Genomic DNA, 15,668 nt, shown 5'->3' with positions numbered 1-15,668 from the left:
TCCATTCATTGATGTGCATATATGCTATGTTTACTTTTCAAATGCCAATTGAATGAGATGTTTATCTGTTGAATGTGGACATCATGGAGTATAATGCATTGATAGATTAGATGCCGTGGTCGGCTTGGAAATGAATGCATTGGTGGCCCGTGGTATCGGACACGGAGGCACTATGCAGTCATACTAATGTCATATAGGAGCATGCGGTATTAGGATTCTCACCATCCCGTGCTACGACCCTTCCCAACAGGGGTTAAGGTGTTGGGTTGCCACTTGGGGGGAAGCAGGGGTCGCGGTTGTCAAACACTGTGGCGGTTAGGCATTACGCCCGGCGAGTCATGTAGGACAGTCGGCAACCCCGGTGGTACATTCAAGAGGGCCAATCGTACTGCTTTTAAATTGCTGGAGTCAGCACTTTTATTTCAGTTATTTACATTTTTGTTGAGAGCCGGTGGACGGCATTGTCTTTACTTTTTCGAGTACTCACGGTGGGCCTTCTCCAACAGCCCTATGGGCGTATCGCGGGAGGGAGTTCGTGGCTCGTACCCAGAGTATACGCGCACTGTGGTTGTAGTAGCACTTAAACCAAAGACCTAGTAATGTTGCTTAGGTGGATGTGAATTAAAATGTATAGCATGGCATGTAGTGCATATGATGTGTTGTGATGTGTGGACTGTTGTGTGTGGTCCACCTCTCTACTTACTGGGCTAGTGAGCTCATCCCACGTGTACACCCCTTTTTAGATGATTTTACAGGTCATTCATCTGAGGAGCATGGGGTGGGTCCCACAGTCGAGTTTCCTGAAGAGGACTGGTGGACCCCTGAGGAGTTAGAGCACGGCGCTGACTGCGTGTGCGAGAGCTGTGCTACGGGACAGCAGTTCTGAGGCCGCGCTGAGCTCCACCTTGGAGGCCGTGCTGATCTCCACTTCTGAGGCCGAGCTGAGCTCTTTCTTGTGATGCCGAGCTGGGCACAACCCCTGATGCCGAGCTGAGCTCCAGCCTTGAAACCGAGCTGAGCTGTGTACTCTGATGATTTTGATGATTTCCTGTATATACTTGATATTTGAATTTTATTCTTTTTGTGTATATATCATGCCTTCGGGCCCAAATGTATATAATTATTGTATCACAATTCGGGTATCAAGTATATGGGAATTATTTCGATGTAAAACTTAGCTTCCGCTGATCTGATGAATTGATGTTAGTGTGTGTATGCTGTGGTGGAATACAGTATCTGATGATCCTGGCAGGTTTGGGTTAACCGGTGTTAACTCGGTCACCGCTCCGGTTCAAGGTGAACGGGGTGTGATACCTTTCCTCTCTCTCTTTCTCTCTCTTCTTATCGGAAAAGTCATTCCTTTTACCAGATCCAGCCAGAGAAAGCGAACTCCGGTCACAGATCCATTTCAAGCTTTCCAATCCTCTCCTATGTCATGTCCCGGATCACCCCTGGCCTCTCAGTTCCCTTATCAGGCACCAGCACGGACACCAGTTCCTGCTCCGTGCATGTTGATATCGAGCAACCACCGTCGTCATTGATGGAGCAGATGCCCCGTCTGAAAGAGCTCCTGGCTGCTATGACTAAGGCGGTCGTCAACGTCACCCAGACCCAATCGATCAGCGGTCACTGGAACAATTCTAGCACTGGAAATCGTTTCCAAAGATCCGTCCAATCCGACTTCATCAATCACTCATCAGTAGAAGCTTCAGGCAAATCTCTTGTTCCTTTTGTAGCCTCTAAAGTCTCTACAACCAATTGAAGCCTCGCTTCGACCAATTGAAGCCTCACTTCTGAACAACTTCCTTGGCCACAATTCTTCTGCAATAATCTATTGAATATTGTTCAGGGTGTTATTGACATCATCCCAAGCATCTATAGCTTTATATTTTGGGGCGATTGCAGTTTCTGTTATTTTATTAGCCTTTTCCTCAAATATAGTACTGTTTAGTTGACCAACTTCCAATTCTTAGAGAGCCTTCTAAAGCAATTCCCGCAAACCATCAGTACTAGGTGTTTCTTCTTCTTTCTTTTCCGAACCATATGCCTCTACATCAGAGACAGGCCCAATTGCTAAGCTCTTTGTAGAGGAATTCTTCGTTCCTTCCTTGGAACTTTCCATTAATTCAACATTATGACCATTGTCATCAACGAAGCAACTATGGCGATGAACCCAGAAAAGGGGAATTTTGACCATGTATTTTTAGGCAAGCAAGGGTCGGATAGCGCAAGTGCACCATCGGGAAGCATATGAACGAATCCAGTCGCCAGAACTACGCTCGCTGCTAAAGCCTTGGCGACGACGAATACGTCTCCATTTGTGCGTAAAAAGCTACGTTTCTTTCCGATAAAAGGGGTTGCAACACCAATAACACCGACCGTGAGAATTGCTGCAATAGCGATCACCTTAAGAACTAAAGCATTTGATTCGTCTCTGTAATCGTCGGATTTTGTATCGCCACAATCCATTGTAGCCATGAAATTGACAATCCGGAGAAGGGGTCGTGGTTGGAATTGTGATCTAGACTCTAGAGTTTTCGGCGATAAACCAGCTGCTGGCCTGGAGCTTGGCATACTCCCTGCGACCGAAACTTTTGGAACCTCCGCTGTTATTGCAGGAATGTTTGAACTTGCTTGTGGCAGTGATATATATATATCACCAAGTTTTCTTTCATCCCTAACCAATGTGGGACTAAACTTTGTGAGAAGTCTTAGCTTGTTGCAACTCCACAAGTGCTAAAGACAAAATAGAAAAGACATTTTTGAGGGGAACATTGAATTTCAAAAAGACCATTTTGAAAATACTATTTTGACCATAGTTTGAAACTAAAATTCCAACATAAACTACACTTGAAAAACCAAGGTATAAGAAAACTAGCCAACGTATAAGAAAACTATGTTTGGGCTTTCGGTACCTCATATTTGAAATATTTTGTTTGGGGTTCTTTATTACCTAGTTCTATTTAAAATCAGATATATTTTAAAGTTTATCCATGGTTAATTCTCTCACCCCTCCCACTCCCACTCTATCCTCCCACCTCCGCCCAAGCCTCATTTAAGAAAAACCCCATCCTTTGCGGCCCTAGCCATTGTTCTTCCACCCCATCCACCCACCCTTGCCTCACCCCACCCCCTCACTGCAACCCCCCCCCCCCTTTTCTGCTTGGATTTATGCATCGTGAAGAAATTGTTTGACAACTGTAAGATTAGAACACTAAGTAGTCAGAGCACAGGACTACCCAAGTTAGTAGCCACCATTTTTTTTTTTTTTTTGTTTAGTATCCACCTTTCAACTTTGGATCAAGGTTCTCTCCTGAGTGGTGATCACCTAGGTATTGTCCATAGATATCTGGATGATCGACACATGGCAAGTGGTATCCCAGCTACTCTTGGTGCGGCGCCTCTGTTCTGGCAATAGAAGCACAACCATTAGATCGCCGCTTGAACATGTGTCGATCGCCCAGGTAGTCATGGGCTGACCTGGGCGATCACCGCTTAGGAGAGTAGCCGGATCCTCCAACTTTGTCAAACACCCACTTAATAGGAAACAAAACACAAGTGATAGCTCTGTAGTAAATGTACAATGGATTTGAGGAAAAACCATCCAAACCTATATGCATGGAAGATTGTGAGAATACACGGGTTTCTTTGAACAAGTGACCCTTTGAACTCAGCGAATGCAACAATGGCTAGTGACAAAAGTAAAGAAGGAGACTACATATTCTAATTTCCCAAGGAAAATCGTTCCATAGACTAAGTATTTCTTAGTATCTTCAGGTACCTAGGATTGTAATGATAGATACGAATCCAACAATTTGATTTCAACTTACAAAATCCTACAACTAACATCTTGCTCGCTAGTAATCCGTTAGTGTACCCATCCCTCTCCTATAAAATATTTAAGGATAATTACTTGAATATCCCCTATACTATGGCCGCACAGCTTTACTCCCCAAACTATTGAAAATATTATTTGAAGCCCCATGAAACCTAATAGTGTTACTCTGCTGTTAGTGAATGAATGAAAATACCATTTTACCCTTATGAGTTATTGATCAATTTACCCTTTTAAAATGAAATAGAAAAAATCAATCCATTTTTTTTTATCTATATCACCAATCCATATCGTATTAAGGCCTTAAGGGTGACAATTTAAAAATGAAATAGAAAATCAAAATCAAAACCGGCTGTTTATAACTGAACTTAAGCAAATTGGTTTGAGTTTGGTTCATGATTAAAAGTGTTAAACCAAACCAAATTAACTAATTTTAAACCAAATAATGAATCGAGTAAATTTATATAATTTTTTTACTATATCAATCAATGTGATGATAAATTTTGTTCTTTTTTTTTGGACAGAGGATAAATTTTGATAAAATTATGGTGAATTATGACCCTAACAAATATTTTATTTTTATTTTTATTTTTATTTTTTATTTTTAATAATTTGACACAAACACCTCAAATAGGACATAAATTTAATATGAACCGAATAATGAACCCAAGATGAAACAAAACAAAATCATAACAGCCGAACCTAAATCGATTTTGGTTTCTAAAATGTGGTTCAGATTTGGTTTCTACATTTTGTAATGTGTACTAACTGAAACCAAACAGATGCATGCCCTTAATTTTTTTTTTTTTTTTGGTAATGAAAAAAGGGTGCTCTATGGTAGTGATCGCTCCAAGGACAAGCCCCCGTATGGCAAACAGCACTTTCACAGGACCAATGGGCAATAGTAGGCATGCCAAGATTCGAACCCACAACCAGCCGACTCGAGCGGTGATGGACACTCTTAATCGGTATCATATTGATAGTAATATGATTAATACCAATACGAATCAGCCGATACAACCAACCCAATACCGATAAAACCATGGCCACTAGACAGGTTCAGCCGCTCGGTTTGAGTTTTAGGCTAGTAAGGGGTCGTCGGGTTGAGGAAGAATTTGGATCCTCCACATCCCAGGTGTGAAATGGGGTTGGAGGGTACAGCCGGATGGAGAGGATCCGGGGTAGTTGAGGAAAACCCGGCAGGTTCAGCCATTATGCGGTTGGATTCCTCTTCGTGAAAGGCCACTGACTTCATTGCTACTTTGCCGCTGGGAGAGAGAGCGAAAGAGAATAGTGTCTGAGACAAGCTTTGTGAATGCCTGGATGGAGAAAAGTAAAAGTGGTAGTGATCCGCCAGGGAAGCTTGCAATTCAAATAGGGAATCCGTTTGCTTTGAAGGTGGGCCAAGTCTTCACTGGCTTTGGCATCGGTTGTGGTGTTGGGATCGGCGTCGGCCGCCCTTTAAATTTTGGTAATTCTCTCTTCCAAAACTGAATCTAAAGTGTTTCTCGACATGAATTTCGGAGGATTATTCAGAGACCCAGATGGTGAAAATCAACATAAATCAAGTGGTTCTAGCCCATGTGAACTTCTCTTGTTCTTTCTTTTATTTGTTTATTTATTTTTTGATTTCTTGTACATAGAATGCATGGGCTAACTGGTTTATCTGACGATTTATAAAAATGTAGTGGGTAGTACGTAATGTATCATCCAATAGCCATGTGTGTTCATTCAAGTATCTTATAGAAGCATTTATGCAAACATATAGTATGCAGCTAGGAGCACCACCTCTATAGAATGAATGGTGATATCTGATTTCATTTCTCAACAGAATCACCTCGCTCTCTGTCTGTCGTTTGTTTGGTCGCTAGGAATTTGTTTCTAAATTTCACCAGAAAATTTTGTTTGTATAAAAATTGAAGATCGCATGCAGCCCTTCAAGCGATCGAAACATGCGATCAAAATTGGGAACATGTTCAACTAGTGAATTTTTTATAATTGGCTGGTGCCATAGACACCCAATTGTTGTCCTGAACACTACATTGCGCCTTTTAACTCAGACTTCTGGTACGAGGCAGATGCAGGGTTCTGAGCCCCCCTGCCCAGAAAGAAAAAGTAATGCTTCCCGTATAATTTGTGGTTATTTCTTATTTAATTATCATCTCTTGATGGCTTAAGACTTTGAAGAGTCAAGAGCCATATTGGATATTTGAATGTGTGTCTTACGAAAGAAAAAGTAATGCTTCCCGTATATTTTTTTTTTGGGTTGGGGCGGGGGTGTGTGGCTCTTAAAACTATATATTGTGGTTACAACCATGGGCATCATGTATAAATTGTGGCAATATGTTATGCCTCATTTGAAACTAAGCATGAATGATGAGGAGTTAATATAATTTCTACTAAACAGAACAAACCTGGACGCTTGTTTGACATGCCTGCTTAGGCAACATTCGTGTCAACAAGTGATATTCACTTATTGTTTCATAGTTGACACTAAATACTGTTCAGAGCATTACCCTATTGCCCAACTCTATATTGACTGACATGATTCATTTTTGTCATAACATTTTTGCTTGAAAATTTCTCTGGCCTTACACAGCTGGGTGTTTTACAGACAAGTTGAATATCTGAGAGAGGTACCTAGATTGGCTAGGACGGATTTCTGATTCATTTTCCTTTTAATTTTTTGATATTCAAAATTTACGTCCATCATTCATTTATATGATTTCTTCTTATGATCTTGAATATATTATTTTAGTTCCTGCTAGTATTTTTTGGGGTAGGAGACTAGGAGGGGGAAAATTTTTTTTCTAGTCTAGTAGGACTAGTGGGTATCTGTACTCCGGGACTAAGTGTTGCCATGTGGAAGGGTGATGTGGCAATGTCAACCATATGGGCATCTAGGGAATTGTCTAAATTGACCTCATGTCAAATTTCAAATTCAAATTAAATTTATACACCTTCCCATGTATTGACATCTTCTCTTGTATTTAGTGCTTTCCATTTCTTTTTTAGAAATTTTTTTGAGACTTTTCACTGGATTTTCAAAGCTATATTTTGCTACTTGGCCAACTCTGTTTTAACTTAAACTTGACATGTGAGGAGAAGACTTACTCCAATCTGCCACATGGCAACTATTTGTGCCGGTCTAGAGATACCCTCGAGGCTAGAAAAACTTCTCCCCCTTTTTTGGTAAAAGTTGGTCTATAGTTGCAAGTTGATCTATAGTTACTGCTCTGTAAACTTCTATTAGGCCTCTGAATTTTCCACTGCACGACATTATGGAAGGATGAGAGACTGAAGAATGAAACATCACTTTTTTGTACTTCATTATAACCCAAGAATTTCTTTATCTGGTTGGATGAAGTTGGCCAAGTGAGTAGCCTTAATTGATGCTACTTGTTTTCCATTGTTACTTTCGTTACAATAAATTTGGAATTGATCTGATGCAGGTGCAATACCTGCACTGCAGCAAGTTATGAGTGCCACCAGAGGTGCAACCGATGCTTTATCTGGTGTTGGGGGACATGTCAATACAACTGTAAGTCAAATCTTTAGGTCTATTTTTCTTTTTTCCCCTAGTTTTCTGAGTCTTATAGAACTAATATTCTGATCATTATCCTTCTATCTTATTAGTTGAGAAGGTTGGGAGCAAAGAATATTGAAGCTGGTATTGGATGTGGGGTTGGTTTTGGTCATGGTTTTGGAGTTGGTAGGTTCTGTTTATTTTTTCTGAAGTGAGAATTAGAACTAAATACATCTGTGTTGAAAAGGAAAGGAAATATTTTTATTTTTTCGTAGAAAATATAAAATTTGGGAAATCCATATAACTTTGGTTAGAAATAAGGATGATCTAGCAAAAGCCAGATCAGTGCACTTTCCACGTTTGGAGGCAGTTGCACCATTTTATGCGTTTAATGTTGAAGATGTACGCGGGCTTACCAGATGAGAAAATATCTGTTTCATTAGTTTCTCTACTATTTTGCAAGTAATAGTTAAAGCAGTAAAGGTAAGGGTTAGTTAAGGTTTTCCCATATGAAGTGATGATCATGTATCAGACCTGTGGATAAAGCTTAAAAAAGAACACTGTTTACGTGGTACCATCCTCCCCGCTGGCTGTATGGGCAGGTTGTCCCTCGCTGCTGCATTCGGTTAGTTGTATCCTTTTATTTTTTACTCTTCTCTGTTGAGTTTTCTTCTTTGTCATACACTATTCCAGAAAGTATTCCACCAACCTACTTCCCACCGTGGGAATCCCTATGTCAATTAGAACCTTCTACTTTGTTATTACTTAATTTCTAACACTGTTGTTAAGTCCTTTCATATTCTGTTAGTTGATTTCCAGCACTGTTTTGATGTCTGATGTCTAATGTTGGACAGCAACCTAGTTTAAAATTCATCCCATAGATTCTATGGATCTAAGCTTCAGTTTGGGCTGATATTAAACTATGTTACTCTTCTCCAGCCCTACTCCATTCGACATAAATTTTGTGTTCATCGGATGGGTGGTTAATGAATTTTCCCTGTTTTGTCAACTTACTATTTTGCTGTTTTTTTGACTTGCTTATTTCTGACCATGTCAGTTTTCCACCATCCAACCGATAGATTCCTTTGATGTTTTTACCAGTTAAGCACCTTCATAGGTTCTCTAGGATCTTAATCTCAGTTTCATCAGGTTCATCATTTTAAAGTTTCTTCTGTGTTTTGGATTACTGCAATTCTGTTTCTGTAGGTTTATTAGCGTTGATTTGTTTCAGCCTACCATAGCTTATCACCTGTTTTGTATATAGAATGACATGTTGTGTAACCAAGGGCATGCTATTTGGAGGAGTAGCCTTGGGATTGAGTCTTGCTTGATCCCAGTGAAAGCTTAAAGTCTGCCCTTACTTTCCAAGACGAAAATGAAAAAAAGAAATGTATTGGGTATGAATGTTAATATCTACCCTAAACAACATATTTGTTTTACAGTGTCGTATCATACATCGTGAAGAGCATTTTCCCATTTTGTATACTTTTATCTTTCTGACATATATCAATACACACACACATATAATAAAGTAATCATGTACCCTTCTCCTGATGTTCAATAATTTATTATGTTAGTTTCGCTTTTGTAGTAAACTCCAATGTACATGTAGTTCTGACTTTTTTATACTTTTAGAGCTAAAATATTTATTTTTTTATTGCAGGCCTTGCTTTAAAGCCTGGTGTGATGCATCGTGTTCAATCTTGTTTTGGAGTATGTGATTCTCTTTCATATTGTTTGTTTCACACCCTGCATCTCTTTTCCATTCATCTCTCCTAAGTTAAATTCTTCTTTTTCTAGCAAACAATGGCTAGCTTGATGATGAAGTTTGGAATTGTTCCTGGCTTACAAGTTGGTCAGAATCTCCTCCCAGGGTCTTTGCAAAGCAGCTTGGGCATGATCAATGAGACCTCAATGCAAAATCTAGTTGGAAATATCATGCAATCGGGATCCAAAACACTGGAACACACTTCTCAAGGATTTTCAAGGGAGGGAACTTCGAATGCGGAATCCAAGTTCAAAGATCTTGCATCTAAAGGAGCTTCAGTGGATACATTACTAGGTACTCGGTCAGAAAAAGTTGTCAGCAGTTTCGTGGAGAACACAATTTTGAAAGAGGAGGATGTTGAACTTAATGAATTGGTATGTGACAATATAGCACTTTGTGCTTTCATCCGTACTTATTGTTCACTACATTCCTTTTCTAGGGAATTATGCTTGAAGTTATCATCATATAGGGATGCTTCTGTCTCTTCAGATTACCCTTGCCTCATCAATCATGTGCCTTGGTTTTACATGCTCACATATCAGACACCTGAAGTGGTTTAATATTTTTTCCCCTTTTGCCTACTGTTGGAAACAGTTAGCTGACATTCTTGGACATTTGGCACAGGCCACTTTGGCTGATGCTGGTGGTAACATGATTTTCATAGTTGAGAGAACATGTTGAGATGTTCTTGCTATTGTAAAGCTAGACCGTAGAGTATACTTTTATTTTTTAAGAAGTAGTTCTGATGTGAAAAAATCATTTATCTACTCAGTTTGTGGTTTTCCTATGGACCACATTGGGTAGGATCTCCATTCCCTGTTTTACACTTTCGGACGTATCTTCTTCATTTATTGCTGAAAGAACTGATGATGGTTAAATGCCAGAGGAAATTATACATTGTTTATTGGTTGATATTCTGAACTCTTAACCGTGCGAGTTTCCTTTTCTCATTAGTGAGGGGAAACTGTCCAAACAGAAGACAGATCTCTAAGCTTTGTAAGGATGGGATATTTTCCTCTAAACTTGCAAGCTGGGAATGAGAAGTTTTGAGAGAAAAGATAATAAAACAGGAAGCTTTTGTTAGAGATGAAGTGTTTAATTTTTTAAACCAGTTACGTAACTGACATTTTCTGTGTTTTTATTTTTGTTTTTTGTTTTTTTGTTTTTTTGTTTTTTTTGTTTTTTTGAAATTAATTTTTCTGACATGGAAATAGTCTTTGAACCTGTTTCTCTCTCTCCTACCAAAAAAAAAATGTTTCTCTCCCATTTTTCCCCGAAAACGTCCTTGTACATGTCTTTAGCACATTCTAAAATACTTAAATCACCTCTTGAAACCAGTCTCAGTATTCAGTAAATCTGCAAAACAATAACGACATACTTAGCCTTATCCCAACTAAATGGGGTCGGCTAAGTAAATCTATGAAACAAACTAATGTATCTACAGATTCTGATATCTCTTTAATGTCTTGTTCCCTTTTAGTCAGGATATAGGCATCATAGTATGGTGAATTACCAAGGGATTTAAACTTTATTCAAAATTTTGGATAGTTGAAATGAGGCACACATTTGCTATACGAAGATGATATTCTTATGCCTGGATTTATTTATTTATTTTTAATTTATTGTGTAGGCTGGACGCTTGCGATCAGAAAACAGTGTTCTTCAAATGGTGAGCTTTTGTTGGCTGATGTCCTCTTGTCAATATTTGATAGCATATGGAATCATTAATCGGTAGTACTTGACATTTGCATATAAGCCTTTGAAGTATGGGGATTTTGTGACTTATTCTTGAAACTCGGCAAGTTAGATGAACATCAATTGTGTAGCCTTCAGTTTGCATATAAGCCTTTTCTTAGATAACATCAGTCGAATAGCACTAAGTTCCCAAACAAAATTAAACGAATTAGAACAAAATACTTGTTTTTCTCCCTTTTTGCTTCATTCTTCCTAGAATATGATATATTTTGGAAGGGGATCCCTGCCATGCTGTGTGGCCGCTGCACCGGTGTGTGTGTGTGTGTGTGTGTGTGGGGTGGGGTGGGGGAGGGATGAGAGTCCCTGCGGGGCATTGTCCGGGCACAGGCGCCACATGCACGTAGCACGTCTCCTTTTAATTCTTCAACCATGTGTTAAATTGATGTCTTTTTAGTGAACTGAGACAGAATGTCTGATGTTTTCAGGTATTGAAACACCAACAAGTCATTGAAGAGTTAATGGAGGAAAATGAAAAGCTTCGTCAAATACTTGTGGAAGAACTGAAAGTTCCATCCAGCAAATTCCAACACAGCAGCTCAAGAACTAAATCTCGTAGCCCATGTTCTAATTGCTTTGAATGCCGTAGAAGACAAAGAAAGCTGAAATGAAAATACATAGTCCTGAACTGATTCAGACATGGAGTAAATTCTATTTCAGCTATAGAACCTGCTCAACATGACTAGGTGGTGGCATAGGCAATAATCAACATGTCCACCAAAATTTTAATGCCAAGCAATTGAGTGACATGTTCCAATCTAATTACCCGCGGCCTATCTGGTTCTGTAGAAAAAGAGGAAAACCAAAAAATAAATTGGAGAAGCCCTAAAATTTCTACCATTTGTTTGAAGGGGAAATAGTGGCCCTCCCAGACCCCATAGTAGCAAGAGTAGCAAGAGTCTCGTGCATTATGTACTTTTTATTTGAATCCGGATTCTCTCCCCAGATGGGGTGGAGATTCCCAATGGGTAATTCTCACCTAAATAAGGTCCCCACGTGGGGACAGGATCTAGAGCCCATTTGCTTAGGCCTTGGTCTGCTGCTGTAGTAGCATATGTGTCTGCCAACTGCTACCTAAAAAATAGAACTTGAAAAATAGACGTTTGTACAGAGAGCAAAGAAAGGAAAATGTGTACCCATGCATGAGACTTCCACATGTGTAAAAGAATTAATTTAAAAGAAAAAAATTTATATTAGCGAAAGAATCCTTCCAAATTGGTGCCGCTAATGCACAAGTAGGAACTTTAGCCTACACAGGGGTTGGGGGTAGTGTGGTCAATTTTATACTTGAGAGTTGAGATGTCTGAGCGTTTCCTATGTCAGACCGACAAAGTTTTTCTTTTCAAATTATAAATACTGGGAATGGATCCAAAGGTCTTTAACTGCTTTACCAATTACACAAATTGTAATCAACCACCCAACCATCAAATCTAAGTTACAGTAGAAACCCAAGAATATATACTAATATTTTTGATAAAACCTACCTAATGGACAGTCTTTTATCCTTCAATCTTTATTGAACAACCGAAGACTTATCTATGAGATGAATGAAAGAAGAAACTCTCTTAAACACAGAAAGGAAGAATATTTGAAATTAGGTTACCTACTCATTAGCAAGCCCTCCTAATAAATTTCTCATAATTCATAATCATGGACAACTCTCTTTCTCTCTCTCTCTAATTCGATTCTTTCATTTGAAATCTTCCATTAATGGCTAAGCTTAATGTCTTCTTCTATGTTGTCGCCTTCCTCTGCCTTGTGCTAACGTGCAGTGCTACGTTGTATACGGTGGGAGGTACTTCTGGTTGGGATGTAAGTACTGACCTCCAATCATGGGCCAAGAGCAAGACCTTCTATGTTGGAGATGTTCTCTGTAAGTGAATTTTCTTATCTGTGTTGGTGTATAATCCTTGTACTCATTCTTTTGCATAATTGGTTTGATTCCGGATGGTCATTAAGAGGCCTTTTTTGGATATTTCGATAAGTTACTTGTATAGGGTTTCGTTGTATATTTGTAACGAGAGTTTTTTCTACGTAGCCAATTTGAGAGAGGTGTAAGGATGAGCAGTTGTAACACTATTCAATATTGATAGTTAAACATATCTCATCTCACAGTGGACGTAGGCAATCTTGTCGAATCACGTAAATTTTTTTGTATCTGTGTGATTGTGCGTTAGCAATTCCTATTCATTTTTCCTTGCATGTTTTAGGTTCGCGTTTTCTACAATCATCCCTCAACTTGATTCAACCAATTGCCATCATCATTATATTTGTATCTCTATATTTTATCATGTAAACTCTGATTAAGCTAGTTTTGAATGTATTAATTGTTCTCAGTGTTCCTGTACACATCTTCTACCTACACTGTGAATGAGGTAACTAGAAACAACTTCAATGGATGCAATCTGGCCCGGGCTCTGCAAATATATTCCGGAGGCAACTCGTCGATTACTCTGACAAAACCCGGCGATAGATTCTTCGTCTGTGGTAACAAGTTATATTGCTGTGGTGGGATGAAGCTTCAAGTCCACACTAATGGAGGTCAAAGGGCTGGTTCTCCAGCAAGTGCACCAGGGTTGGCACCACAAGCTTCCACATCTCTTACACATCATACCAATTTCAACAATGCTTCACCTAATTTGTTTGCTTCAGATGGGTCTCTTCATGGTGGAAGGGATTGTGATTTAGTTGCAGCTTGTCTTGTTGCAGTACTTATTACTCTTATATGAGTTGCTATTATTTGATTTGAGAGACTACCATTTTGCATTCTGTGTCTCTAATACATATAGTTATGAATTTCATGATATGGTAAAGGTCATTCCTGATTTCTCACACACTATGTATTATTGTTAAGATTTGATCTCTGCTACATCAATGCATGATCATGGGTTCTGGTTACAAATATCTTGTGAAGTTATTTATGCAGTTTTGAAGTTGATGTTGCAATAGTAATCAAAGCTTAAAAAAGGAAAAAATTTTGCCACCAATATCATACCGAAAAAAGGGCGTCAGGATCCTCTCTAGCAGTCGGGCTGCCCAGAGAGCACTCGATAGATGGGAGGACTCGGCCTTCTATTAGGGTGCGTGCCTAGATCCTTCCAATCATCAGATGCCTCTTTGGGTAACCTGGTATCTGTATCCCTAAACAGGAATCGAGGGAATAGACTTGTACGATTTTTTTTTACTCACTAAACTTGCTCACTATTAGACTCATGCTATGTTAATACACAAGTATATAATGAGAGGCTAAATATAACGAAGCTTGGTGATCAAAAACTATACAAATCCGATCGAATATAATCATTTTTGGGAGAAAGAACGCTCCCTGTATGTGCTCTCCATCCCTAGACTAAAGATGCTGTGAAAAAATTGCCCTGCCCCTCTAGTTTTGACAGCATCTTGTATCTGAACGTATAGAAAAAAAGACATTTAGCACTAGAAAATTTATATTTTTCTTTCATTTATACATCGAAAATCACTCATGAGTCATGACTTCCAATTGTTTCCTTATCATCATGTTAATAGCATGTGCATGTCGGGTCACCCGACCTTGATACAAACAATTACCAACAAACTGCATGGCCTTAAAACAATGTACATTTATTGATGTCTAAGAATAAATGAACAACAAGAGGAACCATGGACACTCATATCTTTCATTTTTTTTTTTTTTTTCTTGAAGTGTGGTCTATGTCAATACTCCCTTGTGTCCATCTTTCTCCTCTCCTATGAAATGATATCTCTATCTCTATTAGGGGATAAGAAAGATATACTAAAAAAGCGATGATGTAGGTAATGATCCCAAACAAAAAACAAACTCTCTTTTTTATCTAGTTAGGGAAAAGGTTCTCTCTGCTTGGGTAAGGTACGTCAACACTTTTGTGTCTATCTCTCATTTCCTAATATGAAATGTTTTTTCTACCATTCAGTGTGCGACACTGTTTTTTATTGCACTTCGTAGGGGCACTTCTTTATATATGCCGATTGGTCAGAGAAATTAACAACTACCAATTATTTAAGAACTTATCTCAATGACCCGAATATCAGCCACATTGTAGATCAGATGATTCCCAAATTTTATGAAAGGCACTCCCTAACGTTTCTTGTTTATAACCTATCAAGTTTCAATGTAAAAGGATGTTACCAAGTAGTAGTCAAATTAAGTTTTGAAAGTCTAGGGATCATAGATAAATTTTAAGATGCATACACTAGAGGTATTCTAGAGGGTATTTGATTAAATTAAAATTTGAAATTTCTAAGACTAATCCAAACTTTTACATATATCTATTCAACAATTGGAATTACTAGTATCAAAGTTAAATCTTAAGTGCACTCATTGGAGAGGGCTTCTAGCAATTTAAGGGGTTTGGTTCCGTTTTAACAGTGTCTATGGATAGATTGAGACAGATTTTTCAGACCACATGACCTTTCCCATTCTTTGGACATTGTTGAAATTCTGTCAACCCCTTGAAAATGGTGGACAGTGACTCCTCTAGTGATGGAAGCAATTCTAACTTGTCTGCCAGATTTCTTAAGTATGAGTCTCTCCAGTAGATTGGTAGGAGTTCTGTGTCTTATCTCTAGATTTGGAGTAACAAAGGCTATGAATTAGATTTGGCTACTCTTCAATTTTTAATTGTTTTTGTCCATTTTTTCTATATGCATAATATTTGTACATTTCAAAATCCAATGATTGTAAAATCTGTTTAGAATTCAAATTCATTTTAACCCCTCAAATGCTTCTCTACCTTAGAACCTTGGTTTTAAAATATACAGGTGTCGTGCGT

At 38.7% G+C, this 15,668-nt stretch overlaps 3 protein-coding genes across 4 annotated transcripts; 2 read left to right on the top strand and 1 right to left on the bottom strand.

The window, feature by feature from the left end:
- Window positions 1–2,121: 2,121 nt before the first annotated feature.
- On the bottom strand, window positions 2,122–2,574 carry LOC122084728 (zinc transporter 4, chloroplastic-like). The gene has a single exon (XM_042653169.1). The coding sequence runs from the start codon at window positions 2,572–2,574 to the stop codon at window positions 2,122–2,124; it is 453 nt and encodes a 150-aa protein (XP_042509103.1).
- Window positions 2,575–4,953: 2,379 nt separating this feature from the next.
- On the top strand, window positions 4,954–11,643 carry LOC122083182. Of its 2 annotated transcripts, none has more exons than XM_042650891.1 (7): window positions 4,954–5,306; window positions 7,288–7,376; window positions 7,472–7,547; window positions 9,025–9,074; window positions 9,162–9,503; window positions 10,760–10,798; window positions 11,310–11,643. In XM_042650891.1, the coding sequence occupies exons 1-7, from the start codon at window positions 5,159–5,161 to the stop codon at window positions 11,490–11,492; spliced, it is 927 nt and encodes a 308-aa protein (XP_042506825.1). In that variant the 5' UTR covers window positions 4,954–5,158; the 3' UTR covers window positions 11,493–11,643. The 2 variants fall into 2 exon arrangements, with proteins under 2 accessions (XP_042506825.1, XP_042506826.1); XM_042650892.1 differs by having other exon boundaries at window positions 5,287–5,418.
- Window positions 11,644–11,797: 154 nt separating this feature from the next.
- On the top strand, window positions 11,798–13,814 carry LOC122083183 (basic blue protein-like). Its single transcript, XM_042650893.1, has 2 exons — window positions 11,798–12,754; window positions 13,219–13,814. Exons 1-2 carry the CDS (start codon window positions 12,592–12,594, stop codon window positions 13,608–13,610), a joined length of 555 nt encoding a protein of 184 aa, XP_042506827.1. The 5' UTR covers window positions 11,798–12,591; the 3' UTR covers window positions 13,611–13,814.
- Window positions 13,815–15,668: the final 1,854 nt, after the last annotated feature.

Source organism: Macadamia integrifolia, chromosome 7 (assembly GCF_013358625.1).
Source record: "Macadamia integrifolia cultivar HAES 741 chromosome 7, SCU_Mint_v3, whole genome shotgun sequence".
In the NCBI taxonomy this organism is placed as follows: Eukaryota; Viridiplantae; Streptophyta; class Magnoliopsida; order Proteales; family Proteaceae; genus Macadamia; species Macadamia integrifolia.
Note: the sequence above shows the minus strand (reverse complement) of the source record. Positions and strands in the feature narration are given on the sequence as shown.